The 19331-nt window shown below is 50.3% G+C and overlaps 2 protein-coding genes across 3 annotated transcripts in view; both read left to right on the plus strand.

The window, feature by feature from the left end:
* Positions 1–8331, plus strand: part of mcu (mitochondrial calcium uniporter) — a 46638-nt gene extending 38307 nt beyond the window's left edge. The window contains exons 4-10 of one of the 2 annotated variants that reach the window (XR_010876674.1): positions 234–404; positions 853–957; positions 1082–1242; positions 2554–2757; positions 2930–3046; positions 4537–6539; positions 6571–8331. Coding sequence is in view for 1 of the 2 variants with exons in the window: in XM_067236627.1 (XP_067092728.1) it covers positions 234–404; positions 853–957; positions 1082–1242; positions 2554–2757; positions 2930–3046; positions 4537–4617 (839 nt within the window). In the remaining variant the exon portion in view is untranslated. Of the gene's footprint in view, positions 1–233; positions 405–852; positions 958–1081; positions 1243–2553; positions 2758–2929; positions 3047–4536 lie in introns of both variants that reach the window. The other variant, XM_067236627.1, reaches the window with a different exon arrangement.
* Positions 8332–12650: 4319 nt separating this feature from the next.
* The window catches only part of oit3 (oncoprotein induced transcript 3), a 7883-nt gene continuing 1202 nt past the window's right edge, over positions 12651–19331 (plus strand). The window contains exons 1-7 of the mRNA XM_067236930.1: positions 12651–12705; positions 14088–14465; positions 14997–15107; positions 15785–15907; positions 16966–17088; positions 17172–17332; positions 18262–18674. Coding sequence (XP_067093031.1) covers positions 12651–12705; positions 14088–14465; positions 14997–15107; positions 15785–15907; positions 16966–17088; positions 17172–17332; positions 18262–18674 — 1364 coding nt within the window. The remainder of the gene's footprint in view (positions 12706–14087; positions 14466–14996; positions 15108–15784; positions 15908–16965; positions 17089–17171; positions 17333–18261; positions 18675–19331) is intronic.

Raw genomic sequence — 19331 nt, forward strand, 5'->3', positions numbered from 1 at the left:
TGCACCTAAATACAATATAAAAATGTTTGTTTTCTGTGGTGAGGATGTGTTTGTGTTCATGGCAACAGGGTCTGTCCTGTCCTGACTGACTGTGTGTGTGTGTGTCCTGTGTGCTGACTGACTGTGTGTGTGTGTGTCCTGTGTGCTGACTGACTGTGTGTGTGTGTGTCATGTGTGCTGACTGACTGTGTGTGTGTCCTGTGTGCTGACTGACTGTGTGTGTGTGTCCTCAGAGGTGACAGTGGTGTACCAGAATGGGCTGCCGGTGGTGTCGGTGTGTCTGCCGTCGAGGAGGGAGCGCTGCCAGTTCACCCTGAAGCCCCTGAGCGACTGTGTGGGCATCCTCCTCCAACAGCTGCAGGAGGAGGACAGGGGCATCGACAGGGTCGCCATCTACTCTACAGGTACACACACACACACACACACACACACACAGGGGCATCGACAGGGTCGCCATCTACTCTACAGGTACACACACACACACACACACACAGGGGCATCGACAGGGTCGCCATCTACTCTACAGGTACACACACACACACACACACAGGGGCATCGACAGGGTCGCCATCTACTCTACAGGTACACACACACACACACACAGGGGCATCGACAGGGTCGCCATCTACTCTACAGATACACACACACACATACAGGGGCATCGACAGGGTCGCCATCTACTCTACAGGTACACACACACACACACACACATACAGGGGCATCGACAGGGTCGCCATCTACTCTACAGGTACACACACACACACATACAGGGGCATCGACAGGGTCGCCATCTACTCTACAGGTACACACACATTTTTACACACACGTAATCCTGAGTGACTTCCCCTCCAGACGGAGCGAGGATAGCCTCGTCTACAGGTATAGACATCCTGCTGCTGGACGACTTCAATCTGGTCATCAACGACACCACACACCTGGTCAGACCTCCTCGGAGAGGTGAGGACACACACACACCCACACACACACGCCCACATACACACGCCCACATACACATGCCCACATACACACAAACACACACACAGCCCCCCACCCCCCCCCTGAGGTGCTGGTGTGTGCGCAGAGCTGCTGGCCCATGAGGATGCAGAGCGTCTGAATGATGTGAAGTTCCTGGTGCAGCAGCTGTACACCACCCTGCACATAGAGGAGCACCAGCTCAGCAAGGAGAGGCAGCTGGTTGGACGCCTGGAGGACCTCAACTCAGAGCTCCGCCCTCTAGAGAAGGTCTGAGGAGGAGAGATGCTCTACTGTAGTCTACTGTACTCTGCTCTTCTGTACTCAATTGGTCTCTACTCTGCTCTACTGTACTCTATTATACTCTGCTCTACTCTGTTATACTCTACTGTACTCTGCTACTGTACTCTACTGTACTCTGCTCTACTGTACTCTACGGTACCCTACAGTACTGTGCTCTGCTCTACTATACTCTACTGTACTCTACTCTGCTCTACTGTACTCTGCTCTACTGTACTCTGCTCTACTGTACTATATTGGACTCTACTGTACTCTGGTCTACTGTACTCTGCTCTACTGTACTCTACTGTACTCTGCTCTACTGTACTCTACGGTACCCTACAGTACTGTGCTGTGCTCTACTATACTCTGCTCTGCTGTACTCTGCTCTGCTGTACTCTACTGTACTCTGCTCTACTGTACTGTACTCTGCTCTACTGTACTGTACTCTGCTCTACTGTACTCTACGGTACCCTACAGTACTGTGCTCTGCTCTACTGTACTCTGCTCTACTGTGCTCTGCTCTACTGTACTCTATTGGACTCTACTCTGCTATATTCTGCTCTACTCTACTGTTCTATACTCTGCTATACTCTACTCTACTGTACTCTGCTCTACGCTACTCTATTGGATTCAACTCTACTCTGCTGAACTGTACTCTACTCTACTTTACTCTGCTCTATGGTACTCTATTGGATTCAACTCTACTCTGCTGTACTCTGCTCTACTTTACTGTACTCTACTGTACTCTGCTCTACGCTACTCTATTGGATTCAACTCTACTCTGCTGAACTGTACTCTACTCTACTGTACTCTACTTTACTCTGCTCTATGCTACTCTATTGGATTCAACTCTACTCTGCTGTACTCTGCTCTACTTTACTGTACTCTACTGTACTCTGCTCTACGCTACTCTATTGGACTCAACTCTACTCTGCTGTACTCTACTCTGCTCTACTCCACTGTGCTCTACTCCACTGTACTCTGCTCTACTGTACTCTACTGTACTCTATTCTTCTGTACTGTACTCTGCTTTACTGTACTCTGCTCTACTGTACTGTACTCTACGGTACCCTACAGTACTGTGCTCTGCTCTAATCTACTGTACTCTACTCTACTGTACTATTCTTTTCTGTGCTCTACTGTAATGTACTACACTCTACTGTACTCTGCTCTACTGTACTCTACTGTACTCTCCTCTGCTCTATTCTACTCTACTGCTTATGCCAAGGATTCAGAATGAGAGTGGCCCGAATTCATGCATCTCTGTCTCTGTGTGTGTGTTTGTGTGTGTGCGTGCAGGTGAAGGAGGAGTTGAGCCGGAAGGCAGAGCGGCGGACCACCTGGGCTCTGTGGGGGGGCGTGGCCTACATGGCGACCCAGTTTGGCATCCTGGCGCGCCTCACCTGGTGGGAGTACTCCTGGGACATCATGGAGCCTGTCACATACTTCATCACCTACGGCACCGCCATGGCCATGTACTCTTACTTTGTCCTCACACGCCAGGTACCACACACGCACACACATGCACACGCACACTTACACACACGGACACACACACACACACACACACATACACACACGCACACATGTAAAGTATACAAACATTATCACAGAATGTGTGAATCTGGAGTGTGTGTTGTGTGTCCTGATGGCATGTGTGTGTGTGTGTGTGTAGGAGTACATCTACCCTGATGCCAGGGACAGACAGTACCTGCTGTTCTTCCACAAGGGGCTGAAGAGGACTCGCTTTGATGTGGACAAGTACAACAAACTCAAGGAGGATGTTGCTGAGGTACGACACACACGCTTACACAAACACACACACACATGCACATGCTGGTAGAACAGAGGTGTAACAGTGTTCTCCAGGGCTGGTAGGACAGAGGTGTAACAGTGTTCTCCAGGTACAGGGCTGGTAGAACAGAGGTGTAACAGTGTTCTCCAGGGCTGGTAGAACAGAGGTGTAACAGTGTTCTCCAGGTACAGGGCTGGTAGGACAGAGGTGTAACAGTGTTCTCCAGGTACAGGGCTGGTAGAACAGAGGTGTAACAGTGTTCTCCAGGTACAGGGCTGTAGGACAGAGGTGTAACAGTGTTCTCCAGGTACAGGGCTGGTAGAACAGAGGTGTAACAGTGTTCTCCAGGGCTGGTAGAACAGAGGTGTAACAGTGTTCTCCAGGTACAGGGCTGGTAGGACAGAGGTGTAACAGTGTTCTCCAGGTACAGGGCTGGTAGGACAGAGGTGTAACAGTGTTCTCCAGGTACAGGGCTGGTAGGACAGAGGTGTAACAGTGTTCTCCAGGTACAGGGCTGGTAGAACAGAGGTGTAACAGTGTTCTCCAGGTACAGGGCTGGTAGAACAGAGGTGTAACAGTGTTCTCCAGGTACAGGGCTGGTAGAACAGAGGTGTAACAGTGTTCTCCAGGTACAGGGCTGGTAGGACAGAGGTGTAACAGTGTTCTCCAGGTACAGGGCTGGTAGAACAGAGGTGTAACAGTGTTCTCCAGGTACAGGGCTGGTAGAACAGAGGTGTAACAGTGTTCTCCAGGTACAGGGCTGGTAGAACAGAGGTGTAACAGTGTTCTCCAGGTACAGGGCTGGTAGAACAGAGGTGTAACAGTGTTCTCCAGGTACAGGGCTGGTAGAACAGAGGTGTAACAGTGTTCTCCAGGTACAGGGCTGGTAGAACAGAGGTGTAACAGTGTTCTCCAGGTACAGGGCTGGTAGAACAGAGGTGTAACAGTGTTCTCCAGGTACAGGGCTGGTAGAACAGAGGTGTAACAGTGTTCTCCAGGGCTGGTAGAACAGAGGTGTAACAGTGTTCTCCAGGTACAGGGCTGGTAGGACAGAGGTGTAACAGTGTTCTCCAGGTACAGGGCTGGTAGAACAGAGGTGTAACAGTGTTCTCCAGGTACAGGGCTGGTAGAACAGAGGTGTAACAGTGTTCTCCAGGTACAGGGCTGGTAGAACAGAGGTGTAACAGTGTTCTCCAGGTACAGGGCTGGTAGAACAGAGGTGTAACAGTGTTCTCCAGGTACAGGGCTGGTAGGACAGAGGTGTAACAGTGTTCTCCAGGTACAGGGCTAGTAGAACAGAGGTGTAACAGTGTTCTCCAGGTACAGGGCTGGTAGGACAGAGGTGTAACAGTGTTCTCCAGGTACAGGGCTGGTATGACAGAGGTGTAACAGTGTTCTCCAGGTACAGGGCTGGTAGGACAGAGGTGTAACAGTGTTCTCCAGGTACAGGGCTGGTAGAACAGAGGTGTAACAGTGTTCTCCTCCAGGTGGAGCTGGATCTGAAGCGTCTGAGGGACCCGCTCCAGCTGCAGCTCCCCGTCCAGCAGATCACCTCCAGCAAGGACTGATGACGCCCTCCTCTCCTCCCTCCAGCTCCCTCTCTCCCTGCTTTCTGTCTCCCTCCCTCCCCCCTCCCCTCCTCACCTGTCCCTTATGAGGTTAGGAAGAGATATCCTTCCTGACTGACCATCACAACTGCAAGCTAAACCAATGAAGAGGAGGAGGACGACAAGAAACACATCCCTCTGAAGGCTGAGGGTGGAGATGATGATGATGATGATGATGATGATGATGAAGAAGGGATTGGCCACAGGGACAGTTGGCAGAAAGTCACCATGGCCAGACAGGAAGTGATACACCTGAAGATTCATACTGCAGAGGCGGCTTACAGAGGGGCAGTGTGTGTATGTGTGTGTGTGTGTGTGTGTGTGTATGTGTGCGACATGCTAGGGACAACCAGTGGAAGGCCAGGCCCTCAGTAACAGTATTCTGAAGCTGTCTACCTGACAACACTTTCAGCACTACTCTGATTGGACAAGACTGGGCTCTGGCACACACAGCCATCCTCTGATTGGGCAAGGCAGAGCACTGTGGAGGGACTTCAGCCCATGAATTAAAGTTTACAAGGACTTCCTGTGGCTAGCCGCTGCCCCCAGCATGCATGGAGGACTCTGATAGACCATCCAGGTGACCTTGGCTCAGATCTAGCCCTCCCATTGGCCAGACTCTGCTGCCCATCCCACCCTGCCGCCCTATCAGCAGTTTGTCTCCGCCTTGACAGGAAGTGGAGGGCGTCAATTCCTCTTCCTTTTGACGTTCTGTAGAGCTCCGCCCCTCGCCAGGGGGAGAGGAGAGCCAACGGAAACATCACTGTGGGTTCTTTTATTCCAAAAAAATATTTTGGCGCTTTTTATTTTGAAAGCCATACTATATTTGTTATGAATATAAATATATATATATATATATAAATATATCTACAATCTAAGGAGCTGTAGAGAGACCAGTTTATTTTCAGTAGGGGGTGGAGCTCTGGTTGTCAATAGTTACAGACAGATAGATACAGATACATGCAGGTACTGACACATCTGCTTCACCTCAATATCAATAAGTCCTGTAGGAGTCTCATCAATGGTCCTGCCCTCTCTCCCTCCACACACACTCTCTCCCTCACACACACTCTCTCCCTCACACACACTCTCTCTCTGACACAAACTCCCTCTCACACACACTCACACACCCTCTCACTGTCTCTCCCTCTCTCTCTGTGACTCTCGCTATCTTTCTCTGACTCTCACACACAAAAACACAAACTACTACCTTGGCCATCAACATTACAAACAGTATGTTGCTCACTAATATGTAGACAGACTTGCAGAGTTTATAAGGAGTGTTACCTTACAAACAAATCCCTCTGGCCACGAAATGACTCCAATCACTAGACCACCTTATGTTCTACTCATGTTCTACTCGCCTTAGCTTTACATCCTGAGGGCTGAGTCATAACTACTCAACATAGTTTAGCAGTCCTCCTTCAGCCAGGCCAGAGCTCCCTCCCGTCCGCTAGGCTAGGCTAACTAGGCTAGGCTAACTAGGCTAGGCTAGGCTAGGCTAACTAGGCTAGGCTAAACTGAATTAAGATAGGCTAAGCTAAACTAAGCTAGTCTACGCTAGGCCAGGCTTGACAGGGTTAGGCTAAACTAAGCTAACCTAGGCTGCATGCATGCTAGAGATGCCCTCACTAGAACCCTGTGAATGTGTAGGAAGGAGTATAGTTGCAGTTTTGTACTTATTTTGGATATCATTCTCTATCATTCACATTATCAGACCCTGGTCAAATACACCATATCTATGTTGTTTCCATTCTGGGGATAGTTTCAGTCAGGGAAGGAGCGGGTACACTACTTCCTGTTAGGGATGGTTGAGTTCAGGGTATGTCGGGGTAGGGTTAAGTGTAGGGTAGGTGGGGTTGGTGGAGTGTAGGGTAGGGCAGGTGGGGTTGGTTAAAGTGTGGTTCATGTCAGGATCCTAACTCGGCTAACAAAGCTAAACAAGTCTACATCAATGGAAAGCAGGAAGCAAAATCCAACAATCTGTCCTCCCATTGGCTAGTCCCTAGGAACATCATCATTCAGTGTGCGTTAGCGTGCACACACAAGTGTGTATTTAAATGTGTACTGTATACTCAGCATATGGTATGCTGACATATTAATCTCCAAGGAAACAGCTGGCTTCATGTGTGGTTATGATGAGCTACATAGTTTACAAGGTTTGCTCCTCTAGCGAGCTGTGTACAGTGCTGGTGTCCTCCAGGCTACAGACGTGCTTCACTCTGGACGTGCCTGGGGACCTGCTGTACCACAGACCCCTCCAGCCCTCCAGGCCAGGGGTCCAGCCGTGCCCTCCAGGCCAGGGGTCCAGCCGTGACCTCCAGGCCAGGGGTCCAGCCGTGCCCTCCAGGCCAGGGGTCCAGCCGTGCCCTCCAGGCCAGGGGTCCAGCCATGCCCTCCAGGCCAGGGGTCCAGCTGTGCCCTCCAGGCCAGGGGTCCAGCCGTGCCCTCCAGGCCAGGGGTCCAGCCGTGACCTCCAGGCCAGGGGTCCAGCTGTGCCCTCCAGGCCAGGGGTCCAGCCGTGCCCTCCAGGCCAGGGGTCCAGCCGTGCCCTCCAGGCCAGGGGTCCAGCCGTGCCCTCCAGGCCAGGGGTCCAGCCGTGACCTCCAGGCCAGGGGTCCAGCTGTGCCCTCCAGGCCAGGGGTCCAGCCGTGCCCTCCAGGCCAGGGGTCCAGCTGTGCCCTCCAGGTCGGGGGTCACGCTGACTGTCTTGTAGGGAAAGGCAGCGACTGTAGGTGCTGCTCTAAAGATAAACAATCTCAATTTAATTACTTTTTTTATTTTTTGCTGAGGCTGCAGCCAGAGAATACCAGAGAGGTGGAGGGAGAGAGAAGCGGATATAGAGGAGAAGGGAAGGCAGAGAATGTGTGTGTGTGAGAGAGAGAGAGTGAGTAAGCATAAAGGTGTAGATCAGCACCTTCATGAATCCTTTCTCCTTAATCGCTCTGGATCGATGTGGGTATAAATCTACGTCACCTTTGACCCCAACTCAAACAATCAATAGCTTTAAATCCCTCTGCTCCACAAAAGGCTGTGTTTGCAGATAAGCACACACACACACTGACACACAGTAAGGATAGTGCTGGGGTTTCCTTGGAGATGTCTGCAGTCTGAGTCTAGGTTCGCCATGTCTCCTCATCCTACTTCCTTCTTCCTGTCTGTCTCTGCATGAGACTTCCTGTCATATCATACACCTTTTATTGCCTTTTTCTGTTGCCTTCTTCTTTGAGTTGTTTTTCTTAGTTTTTCTTTTTTAAATGAAATATATCAAATATAGGGAACTTTATTATAATGCGGGTGTTGCATGAATGTCTGTTTACATGGGAAATTATGTAAAAATAAAAAGATGATTTATCAAAATATTGCAAAGATGATTTAAAGAACGTTGTTAGTAGAGATTCCTAGTTGTAAAGGACAAGGCGGTCTTGTTGCCATGTCGATAGAATCTGCCCTGCCAAAACTGGCTAGTGCCCAGCCAACCCAATGCACCCTCTCACCCCTCCTCCCTTACCCCTCACCCCTGCCCCCTCACCCCTGCTCCTTGCCCCCTCACCCCTGCCCCCTTACCTCTCACCCCTCCTCCCTTACCTCTCACTCCTGCCCCCTCACCCCTGCTCCTTGCCCCCTCACCCCTGCCCCCTCACCCCTGTCCCCTTACCTCTCACCCCTGCCCCCCTGCCCCCTTACCTCTCACCCCTCCTCCCTTACCTCTCACCCCTGCCCCCTCACCCCTGCTCCTTGCCCCCTCACCCCTGCCCCCTCACCCCTGTCCCCTTACCCCTGCTCCTTGCCCCCTCACCCCTGCCCTCTCATCTCTCACCCCTGCCACCTCACCCTATCCCCCTTACCCCGCTCACCTTGACACCCTCATATCCTACACTGTTCCCACACCCTCACTCCTTCCTCACCCCCCCACTCTTCCCCCCTGTCCATCCATCCCTCCTTCCTCCCCCTCCCCAAGAGGGGTAGTGCCCCCATCTTCTCCGTCCAGAGACCCTGTTAGAGATGCCCTCTGACCTTTCACCCCAGCTGCCTGTTGTATGTTGGCAGCATGCGGAGGAACAACAACTCTGCTGCACCTCACCCTCTCCACCTCCACTCCGTCCATCTATCCACTCATCCCTTCTCTTTTTGTATGTCCCCCACCTCCTCCCCCAATCGCATTTAAGTTTTGGACGTGTGTTTTGTTTTGAATTTCCATTCTGTTTGTTGTGTGCGCTACAAGGAGATGTTTCGAGAGTGAAGCAGCTGACAGGATTGACTTGGTTTGGTTCTTCATTCTGACCTCTTTCCTAGTTTTTTTTCTTTTTTTCCGTTGACATCGGATGCTGTAATGTTGGCAAAAAAAAGAAAAATGTAAAATCCTGTATCATTTATGAAATATGTATAAAAGAGAAATGTAATTCAGTTACCAATAAAATCCTTACCAAGGTTTTGGAGATGATTGTACAGCGGTGGTGTTTTTGTAAGTGTGAGTCTTGGCCCAAGACAACATACAGTACAGTATTAAAAATATACATTAGCATACAGCCCGTCTCCTTCCTCTTCCCTCCCTCCCCTCCCCCCTCTCCTCCCTTCCTCCTCCCTCCCTCTCCCCTCTCATCCCTTCCTCCTCCATCCCTCTCCTCCCTCCCTTCCCTAACTCCCCCCTCTCCTCCACTCCTCCCTGTCTGTCTGCTTCCTGCCCAGGCTGACCTGGTGTGAGGGCTGTTCTGAACGTCTGCTGGTAAACAGGACGGTGAGTTCAGATATGATCGGTACCGACATTTAGCCAGATAGCAGCACTGTCCGCTCCTTCCTGCCCTACTGAGCAGAACTCCGACTGGGACGATGGGAGGTGGGTCCCAACAGCCAAACTACCATACCAGTTAGCATGTCAGATATAGAAAGCCCCTATTAAAGAAACCCAAATTGGATAACAGTATACTTGCAAATTACAGACCAATATAAAACCTTCCATTTATTAGTAAAGTATTGGAAAAGATAGTATTTGTCCAATTAAATTCCTTTCTTGAAGAAAATAACATCTTGGAAGCCTCTCAGTCAGGTTTCAGGAAATATCACAGTACTGAAACTGCTCTCACCAAAATAATTAGTGACCTCAGACTAAACTCTGATGCAAATAAAGTCTCTATCCTTATCCTGTTGGATCTCAGTGCAGCATTTGATATCATTGATCACGACATCCTAATCAATAGACTGGAAAAGCTTATTGGGTTCACGGACATTGTATTAAACTGGATGACATCATATATCAGAGGAAGGAAGTTTTATCTTAGTTTAGCAGACCATATGTCTAAGAAACATGAGAACTGCTACGGGGTTAGGGTCAGGGTTAGGCTTCGGTCCGTTACTTTTTTCTATTTATATGTTACCACTCGGCAACATAATCAGAGAACAAAATATAGATTACCATAGCTATGCGGATGACACACAACTGTATATATCTGCTGAACCCAACGAGTCAACAGCCATACATTTCATTACCAACTGCTTGTCGGCAATAAACAAATGGATGAATGAAAACTTTCTTAAATTAAATGAGGACAACTGAAGTCCTACTCTGTGGCCTCAAATCCAAAAGAGAGATGCTAACTAAGAATCTAGGAGGTTTAACCCCCTGTCTTAAACCAGAGGTGACGAGTCTCAGTGTAATCCTGCACTCAGATTTAAATTTCAACATTTCACATTAATAAAGTGACCAAAAACCGCTTTCTTTCACCTCAGGAAAATAGCGAAGGTACGACCATTCATAAACCAAAATGATGCAGATTACTGTAACGCACATTTTGCTGGTCTTCCCAAGAAAACCACTGAAAGACTACAGCTCATTCAAAACTCTGCAGCTAGATTATTAACCAAAACCAAAAGGAGAGAACACATTAGCTACTTTACACTGGCTCCCCGTTACCTTCAGAATTGACTTTAAGGTCCTTCTCCTCACATACAATGCTCTAAATGGACAAGGACCTAGCTACATTGCTAACTTTTACAAACTACACACCAGCTAGAACACTGCAATCATAAGAAGATTGGTGATGTGGCCTTTGTAAACTACGCCCAAAACGCTAGACATTTTCATCTTAAATCTTTTTACCAAAGCATTTTACTCATTTGATCTCAGAAGGGTTGTATTACTGTATTTACTTGTATTATTGTTTTTATAGATTTTATGTAAAGCACCTTGAGCTGCAATTCTTGTATGAAATGTGCTATATCAATAAAGTCTTATTATATGAGTTAGTACGTCCCAATAATACCAGGATGTCCTACTGCATCCAGTCGCATTTTGCAGTACGCTCTTCTGGCTGTTCAGACTCCCGGTCAGCGCAGCAGAGATGCTTCACCTCAGCTGAACTTCAGCCGTCACAGAGCAGCAGCACCCTGGGGGCCTTCTGACAGCATGCTTTGATCAGCGCCCATTCTATATTTCAACAATATTGACATTTTGTGCTACGAATTGTGACATGTTTGGGCAAGTTCAAGGTGCAATGTTATGATGATGATGTAGTATGTCCCAGTTGTAGCATACTGCCTGGTACGCGTGTGCACTGTAAGGGCAGCTGCAGTACATGGGAAAAGTGAAAAGAAAAAGTGTGATTTGGGACACAGCACGAGATATCCCTCAGACGGGCTCTTCTATGAAGTAATCATCTGCTTTGAAGGCCTATTTAAGGGATTATAAATTGAGAGCGCCTATGGGTTGTTTGATCTAGGAAGAGGAGGAGAGGATAGAAAATAGGAGAAGGAAGGGAGGACAGGGGGAAAGGATAGAGGGAGGAAAGAGAAGTGTGAGGATGGGAGAAGTGGAGGGATGGAGGTCGAGAGGAGAGGTAGGATGAGGGTGGGATGAGGGTACATTTACATTTAGTCATTTAGCAGACGCTCTTATCCAGAGCGACTTACAGTAAGTACAGGGACATTCCCCCCCGAGGCAAGTAGGGTGAAGTGCCTTGCCCAAGGACACAACGTCAATTGGCACGGCGGGGAATCGAACTGTCATCCTTCAGATTACTAGCCCGATTCCCTAACCGCTCAGCCACCTGACTCCCAGGGTAGAAATGGGAGGATGAGGGGGGAGGATGAAGGGGGAGGTGAGGGGTAGGATGAGGGGTAGGATGGGGGTAGAGATGGGAGGATGGGGGAGGTGGGGAGGATGAAGGGGGAGGTGAGGGGTAGAGATGGGAGGATAGGGGAGGTGGGGAGGATGAAGGGGGAGGTGAGGGGTAGAGATGGGAGGATGGGGGAGGTGGGGAGGATGAAGGGGGAGGTGAGGGGTAGAAATGGGAGGATGGGGGAGGTGGGGAGGATGAAGGGGGAGGTGAGGGGTAGAGATGGGAGGATGGGGGAGGTGGGGAGGATGAAGGGGGAGGTGAGGGGTAGAGATGGGAGGATTGGGGAGGTGGGGAGGATGAAGGGGGACGTGAGGGGTAGAGATGGGAGGATGGGGGAGGTGGGGAGGATGAAGGGGGAGGTGAGGGGTAGAAATGGGAGGATGGGGGAGGTGGGGAGGATGAAGGGGGAGGTGAGGGGTAGAGATGGGAGGATGGGGGAGGTGGGGAGGATGAAGGGGGAGGTGAGGGGTAGAGATGGGAGGATGGGGGAGGTGGGGAGGATGAAGGGGGAGGTGAGGGGGGGAAGGAGAAGTGTGTGTAATCTGAGCTGGGCTAGTTCAGGATAACATGGTTCTCTGGAACAATTGGAGGATGGGGCTGTCATTAGACTCATCACACAGACACACTCAGGGTGACAGATGTAGGTTCTCCTACACACACACACACACACACACATTCCTCCACCAGCCAAACCACTAGCCAGTCTGCAACTACAGATAAGGACAACATATTAGATGCTGTTCCGTGTTTGCATGGACCAGACCTTACACACACACACACGCACACACACAAACTCACACATCTCACACTTGCCTGAGCTTGTTGTCTGCAGAGAGAGAAACAGAGAGAGAGAGACAGAGAGAGAGATACAACATGGACATGATGATTTTTCTTCTGCTAACTGTTTTCCTACAGGACACCACAGCAGGAGTTGGTGAGTATCTCCATACCTTCACATCTCCAAACACTGTTGTGCTGTTCTATATGACTAATATTGTTCTGCATGATGAGCATTAATGGAACAACTGCTTGATCCTATATATGGTCTGTAGTCAGAGTTGAGAGGTCCTCCATTGTAACATAGACTGTTTGATCAATAAGAGCATTGTGAGAAGATCCTACGCATGGGAAATAGTAGTTAGTGTTTATTTATGGCATTGATCTGCAATTGATCTTGACTCAAGGGCTGAGGCTGGGAACGAAACAGAGTCAGCTTTCCTCCTCTCCTCCTCTCCTCTCCTCCTTTCCCTTACTCCTCTCCTCCTCTCCTCCTTTCCTTTCCTTTCCTCCTCTCCCTTCCTTTCCTCTCCTCTCCTTTCCCCCTCCCCTCGTGGGTGTGAACCCAGGTGCATGCTGGTGGAGTTCCTGTTGGTCTCCTGTAGCAGACATGAACACACTACCACCCTGGTGCTCCCCCCACCAGGCAGGGCTGCTCCCTGACCTGCTGTCTGGTCTTGAGGGTCCAGTCAGATGGATGGTCCATTACACACATAGGCAGTGAGGAAGGGGTGAAGGGGTGAGGTTGTGTGTGTTAGAGCTAGATAATTACACAGTTTGTTCAAGGACACAGTGTTGACTGTGATGTCCCTGACCTGCTCCTCCGGTCAGCCTTGACCTCCAGTTCTTCCTGTTTTGTCCCTACAATGTTCAAAAGAACACGCCTGGACCAGTGATTAGATGGGTTCCTCTCTGTGTGTGTCCGTCACTCCCTCTTTCCTTCTCTCCATCTGTCCTTCTTTCCTTCTCCCCATCTCTCCTCTCCATCTTTCCCTCCATTCCACTTATTCTCCTCTATCGTTTCATTCTGAAATAAACTTAGAAAGAGTGGAGGAAAAAGATTCAGAGAGAAAAGAGTTATCCGGAGAGAGAGAATATAAATTAGCAGGAGAGGAGACAGTTGTGGGAACATAGAGTGAGAGAGAAGAGATTAAGAGAGAGATAAAGAAGGAAAAAGGGCAAATTGAAGAGGCTATTGATTATCGTCAGCAGCATGTTAGTTTGTCTCCCTCACTGACTCTCCTGTCTCTGCTCCACTGGGGCCTGGAGAATGACTGGCTGGACCTGACAGCACTGTTTCTGGACAGGCCTGCTGCTAGACTGACCCTGGAGAGAGAGGCTCGTCTCCAATCAGCCGGTCTAACGAGCGATCAGTAGAGTGATGCAATGCAGCTGAGGAGCGGAGCAGGCCACATGGGGAGGTGCAGCTCTGAAGTGTAGTGATGCTAACTTTCTTCATCCTTCTTCTCTCCCTCCACCCCAACACTCACTCCTCCTCCCCCTCTCTTTCCCATCAACCCTACTTTATCTTCCTCCCAGTCTTGGACCCGTGTTCGGCCTATATCAGTCTGAACGAGCCCTGGAGGAACACAGACTACCATGTCAACCACTCCTCCGGGGGCGTGCCCCTGTGCGACAGCCTCCTGTCCGGGGAGTGGTACCGCTTCACCGGCATGGCCGGCGACGCCATGCCCACATTCTGCATCCAGGAGAACCACTGCGGGACCCACGCGCCCATCTGGCTGAACGGCACGCACCCTCAGCCCCAGGATGGCATCATCACACTGCCCGTCTGTGCCAGCTTCAACCACGACTGCTGCCGGTGGAACGGCAGTGCGGACGTGAAGGCGTGCGGGGGCGGTTACTACGTCTACCGGCTGCCCCGGCCCTCAGTCTGCTTCCACGTCTACTGTGGCCGTGAGGAACCCTAAAGCCCAATTTATACTTAGGTCGCAGACACTTTTGAAAAGGTCGCCGACAGAAATGAGGTCTCGGTCGACACTTTTAACCGTCGCTTAGAAGTGTCGCCTACCAGGAGAAATTTCTACTGGCGCGGATGTCGTCACATTAAATTAAATTAAATTAAAATTGTCAGTTTCTCCGATTGATCACCTAGGCTACAAAGCGTTAACAATGTAACCATAGCTATGAATGTAACGGTAAAATGATTCTGTTTACGTCACATGAACCTTGAGCACAGGCGACTGTTTGCCGAAGTATAAATGCAGCAGCCTGAGCGACACTTTTTTTTTTTTGTCAGCGACCATTTCAAAAGTGTCCGCGACCTAAGTATAAATTAAGCTTAACCCTGACCCTAACTAACCCCGTGACCCAATCTAACCCTGACCCTAACTAACCCTGGATGACTGGCTGAATGCATGACTGGCTGACTGGCTGACTGGATGACCATGTGTCTGACCATCTGTCTGTCTGTCGGTCTATCTGCAGACTTCTATGACATCTGTGATGAGGTGGATTGCACTGGTCCTCATTGTCCAGAATATGACTGCAGGTGTGCTGCTGGGACAGTCCTGGGACCAGACCGACAGACCTGCCTGGGTGAGGGGGGGGGGGGGGAGGAGGAGATGGGAGGAGGAGGGAGGAGGGGGAAGAGGACAAGGGGGTGAGGAGGGCTGGGGGAGGAGAGGGGAGGAGAAGGGAGGAGGGGGAGGGCTGGGGGGAGGAGGGGGAAGAGGAGAAAAGGGTGAGGAAGGCTGGGGGAAGAGAGGGGAGGAGGAGGGAGGAGGAGGAGGGTCAGGGGGAGGGCTTAGGGAGGAGAGGGGAGAAGGAGGGAGGAGGGGGAGGAGGAGAAGGGGGAGGGGAGGAGGAGGGAGGAGGGGGAGGAGGAGAAGGGGGGGGGCTGGAGGGGAAGGGCTGGGGGAGGGCTTAGGGAGGAGAGGGGAGGAGAAGGGGGGAGGAGGAGGGATGTGAGAGGGATCGTGAATAAAGCAGAGGAAGGGGGAAGGGCATGGAGGGGGGAAGAGACAGAAAGATAGAGATTGCCTGCTCTCTGTATTTGCTGAGTCATTACTTCAGAGGAAGAGGGGGGCTTGGAGGACTGTCAGTCTGAAAAATGACTTGCTCTGTAACTGCTGTCTACTTTACTTACTGCCGTCTGTCCACCCCAACGCTCCATCCCTCCATCTATCCCTCCCTTCATCTCTCCCTTCATCCCTCCCTCCCTCCCTCTCTCCCTCCCTCCTTCCCTTCATCCCTCCCTTCATCCCTCCCTCCAGATGTGAACGAGTGTGAGCGAGGGAATGGGGGATGTGCGGAGGTGTGTGTGAACACCAAGGGGTCCCGGAGCTGCAAGTGTGGGCCAGGCCGAGTCCTGGACCAGGACGGACACAACTGCAAAGGTACAGGTCCTTCATCACCACCATCATCATCATCATCATCATCATCATCACCACCACCACCACCCTCATCATCATCATCACCACCACCCTCATCATCATCATTTACATTACATTTACATTTACATATTTAGCAGACGCTCTTATCCAGAGCGACTTACAGTAAGTACAGGGACATTCCCCCGAGGCAAGTAGGGTGAAGTGCCTTGCCCAAGGACACAACGTCAGTTGGCATGACCGGGAATCGAACTGGCGACCTTCGGATGACTAGCCCGATTCCCTCACCGCTCAGCCACCTGACTCCCTGATCACCACCCTCATCATCACCACCACCACCCTCATCATCATCATCACCACCACCCTCATCATCATTATCACCACCATCCTCATCATCATCATCATCATCATCACCATCCTAACCATCATCGTCATCATCATCATCATCACCACCACCCTCATCATCATCATCACCACCACCCTCATCATCATTATCACCACCACCCTCATCATCATCATCACCACCACCCTCATCATCATCATCACCACCACCCTCATCATCATTATCACCACCATCCTCATCATCATCATCATCATCATCATCATCATCACCATCCTAACCATAATCATCATCGTCATCATCATCATCACCATCATCATCATCATCATCACCACCACCCTCACCATCATCATCATCACCATCCTCATCATCATCATCATCATCATCATCACCATCATAACCATAACCATCATCACCACCACCCTCATCATCATCACCATTATCATCTTTCCCACCTTCATCATTACCACCATCATCATCATCATCACCGCCATCATCATCATCATCATCACCATTATCATCTTTCCCACCTTCATCATTACCACCATCATCATCATCATCACCGCCATCATCATCCCCCCACTGTTTATCTCCCTCTCCTTCCTCTCTCTGTACTTCCTTCCTCTCTTTCCCCTCGCCCTTCCTCTCTTTCTCTACCTCCCTTCTTCCTCTCTCAATCTTCCTCCCCTCTTCCTCTCTCTTACCCTCTCCATCACCTTGAAAGAGATTGCAGGTTGTCATAACAACAACGGGGGCTGTAGCCATGGCTGCGTTGCGATGCAAGAAACATACCAGTGCTCCTGTCCCCGAGGCCTGGAGCTGGGCCAGGACAAACGCACCTGCCAGGGTGAGAGAGATAGATATTGTGTTTGTTGGAGAGATTATAGAGAGAAAGAGAGAGAGAAACGTATTGATGTCTCTGGGATTCAGTTCCGGTTCAGTGTGGCCCGGGTTCCATCGAGGTGTCGGTTCCCAAGGACCTGGTGGGCGGACTCGAGCTCTCATTGGCTAACTCCTCATGTAAGGGCGTGTCCAACGGGACACACATCAACCTGAGTTTCAGCCTGAAGACCTGCGGCACCACAGTGAAGGTCTGTTACTGTAGACCTGCAGCCTTAATCTGTTACTGTAGACCTGCAGCCTTAATCTGTTACCGTAGACCTGCAGCCTTAATCTGTTGCTGTAGACCTGCAGCCTCAATCTGTAACTGCAGACCTGCAGCCTTAATCTGTAACTGCAGACCTGCAGCCTTAATCTGTTACTGTAGACCTGCAGCCTTAATCTGACACCTGCTGTAGGCCAGGAACTGTCAACCTTGAACATACATGTCCACGGGAGATTGTGAGTGAGAGTGTCTAAGAGTGTTCCCCTGGGTGTGTCTATATGTGTGTATGTGTGTGAGAGTGTCTCGCTGAGTGTGTGTGTATATGTGTATGTGTGTGTGTATATGTGTGTGAGAGTGTCTCGCTGAGTGTGTGTGTATAAGTGTATGTGTGTGTGTATATGTGTGTATGTGTGTGAGAGTGTCTCGCTGAGAGTGTGTGTATATGTGTATGTGTGTGTGTATATGTGTGTATGTGTGTGAGAGTGTCTCGCTGAGTGTGTGTGTATATGTGTATGTGTGTGTGTATATGTGTGTATGTGTGTGAGAGTGTCTCGCTGAGTGTGTGTGTATATGTGTATGTGTGTGTGTATATGTGTGTATGTGTGTGAGACTGTCTTGCTGAGTGTGTGTGTATATGTGTATGTGTGTGTCTATATGTGTGTATGTGTGTGAGAGTGTCTCGCTGAGTGTGTATGTATATGTGTATGTGTGTGTCTATATGTTTGTATGTGTGTGAGAGTGTCTTGCTGAGTGTGTGTGTATATGTGTATGTGTGTGTCTATATGTGTGTATGTGTGTGAGAGTGTCTCCCTGAGTGTGTGTGTATAGGTGTATGTGTGTGTGTATCTGTGTATGTGTGTGTGTATATGTGTGTGTGTTAGAGTGTCTCCCTGAGTGTGTGTGTTTGGTGCCCAGGTGACGGAGGACAGGATCGTGGGCACCAACCTGGTGACGGGCCTGCCCAAGTCCAGCCCAGGAAGCAGCCTGGACATGATCATCCGCACCTCCAAGCTCCTCCTCCCCGTCACCTGCGAGTTCCCCCGCGAGTACGACGTCTCCGACGGCTACCAGGCCAGCCTCCGCGGCAACGTCCTGGAGCTGGAGGGCCACAGCGAGGGCGTGTTCCCGTTCTCCCTGGAGCTCTTCAAGAACGCAGAGTTCTCCGAGCCGTACCGAGCGCCGCCCCAGCTGCGTCTCCACGACTCGCTGTTCTTCGGGGTGGAACCGAGGGAGAGGCTGGAGGGACTGGCCGCTCTGGTGGAGAGCTGCTTCGCCACGCCCAGCCCCAAGGCCGAGCAGGCCCTCAAGTACTACCTCATCAAGGACGGGTAGGTAGAACCAGCTAGAACCTGCGGAACAGGGCGGAATATGGTAGAACATGCGGAACATAGTAGAACATGCGGAACATGGTAGAGCATGCGGAACACGGTAGAACATGATATAACCTGCAGAATATGGTAAAACCTGTGGAACATAGTAGAATCTGAGGGGCGCTGCTAGGGTTTCTGGGCCCTCTAGCTACTTTGTACTCCGGTTCCGTACTTGGTTCTCTGTTCTGGTAAATTTTACCCTCTCTATTTTAAACGTATTCAAACTTTGAATGAACTATGTACCACCACTTTTCATTTTCACAGTCTTAAACTTTTAATCTGGCTTCATTAAAGCTTTCCATAAGCTTCATGGCCCCAGTACCTCATCCAGGGCAGGATAGAGATGAAGAGAATGAAGGAGGATAAGGGAAGGTTTAACTGAAGAAATCCAACCACTGATCTGCCGTTGAAAAAACACCACGTTTAAAACACGGCGTTCCGAGATCCTAGAAGAGGGTTAGGAGCAAGGAGCAAGGTCTCTGCACCAGCAGAGGGTTAGGAGCAAGGTCTCTGCACCAGCAGAGGGTTAGGAGAAAGGTCTCTGCACCAGAAGAGGGTTAGGAGCAAGGTCTCTGCACCAGCAGAGGGTTAGGAGCAAGGTCTCTGCACCAGCAG

This window comes from Osmerus mordax, chromosome 5 (assembly GCF_038355195.1).
Source record: "Osmerus mordax isolate fOsmMor3 chromosome 5, fOsmMor3.pri, whole genome shotgun sequence".
Taxonomy (NCBI): domain Eukaryota; kingdom Metazoa; phylum Chordata; class Actinopteri; order Osmeriformes; family Osmeridae; genus Osmerus; species Osmerus mordax.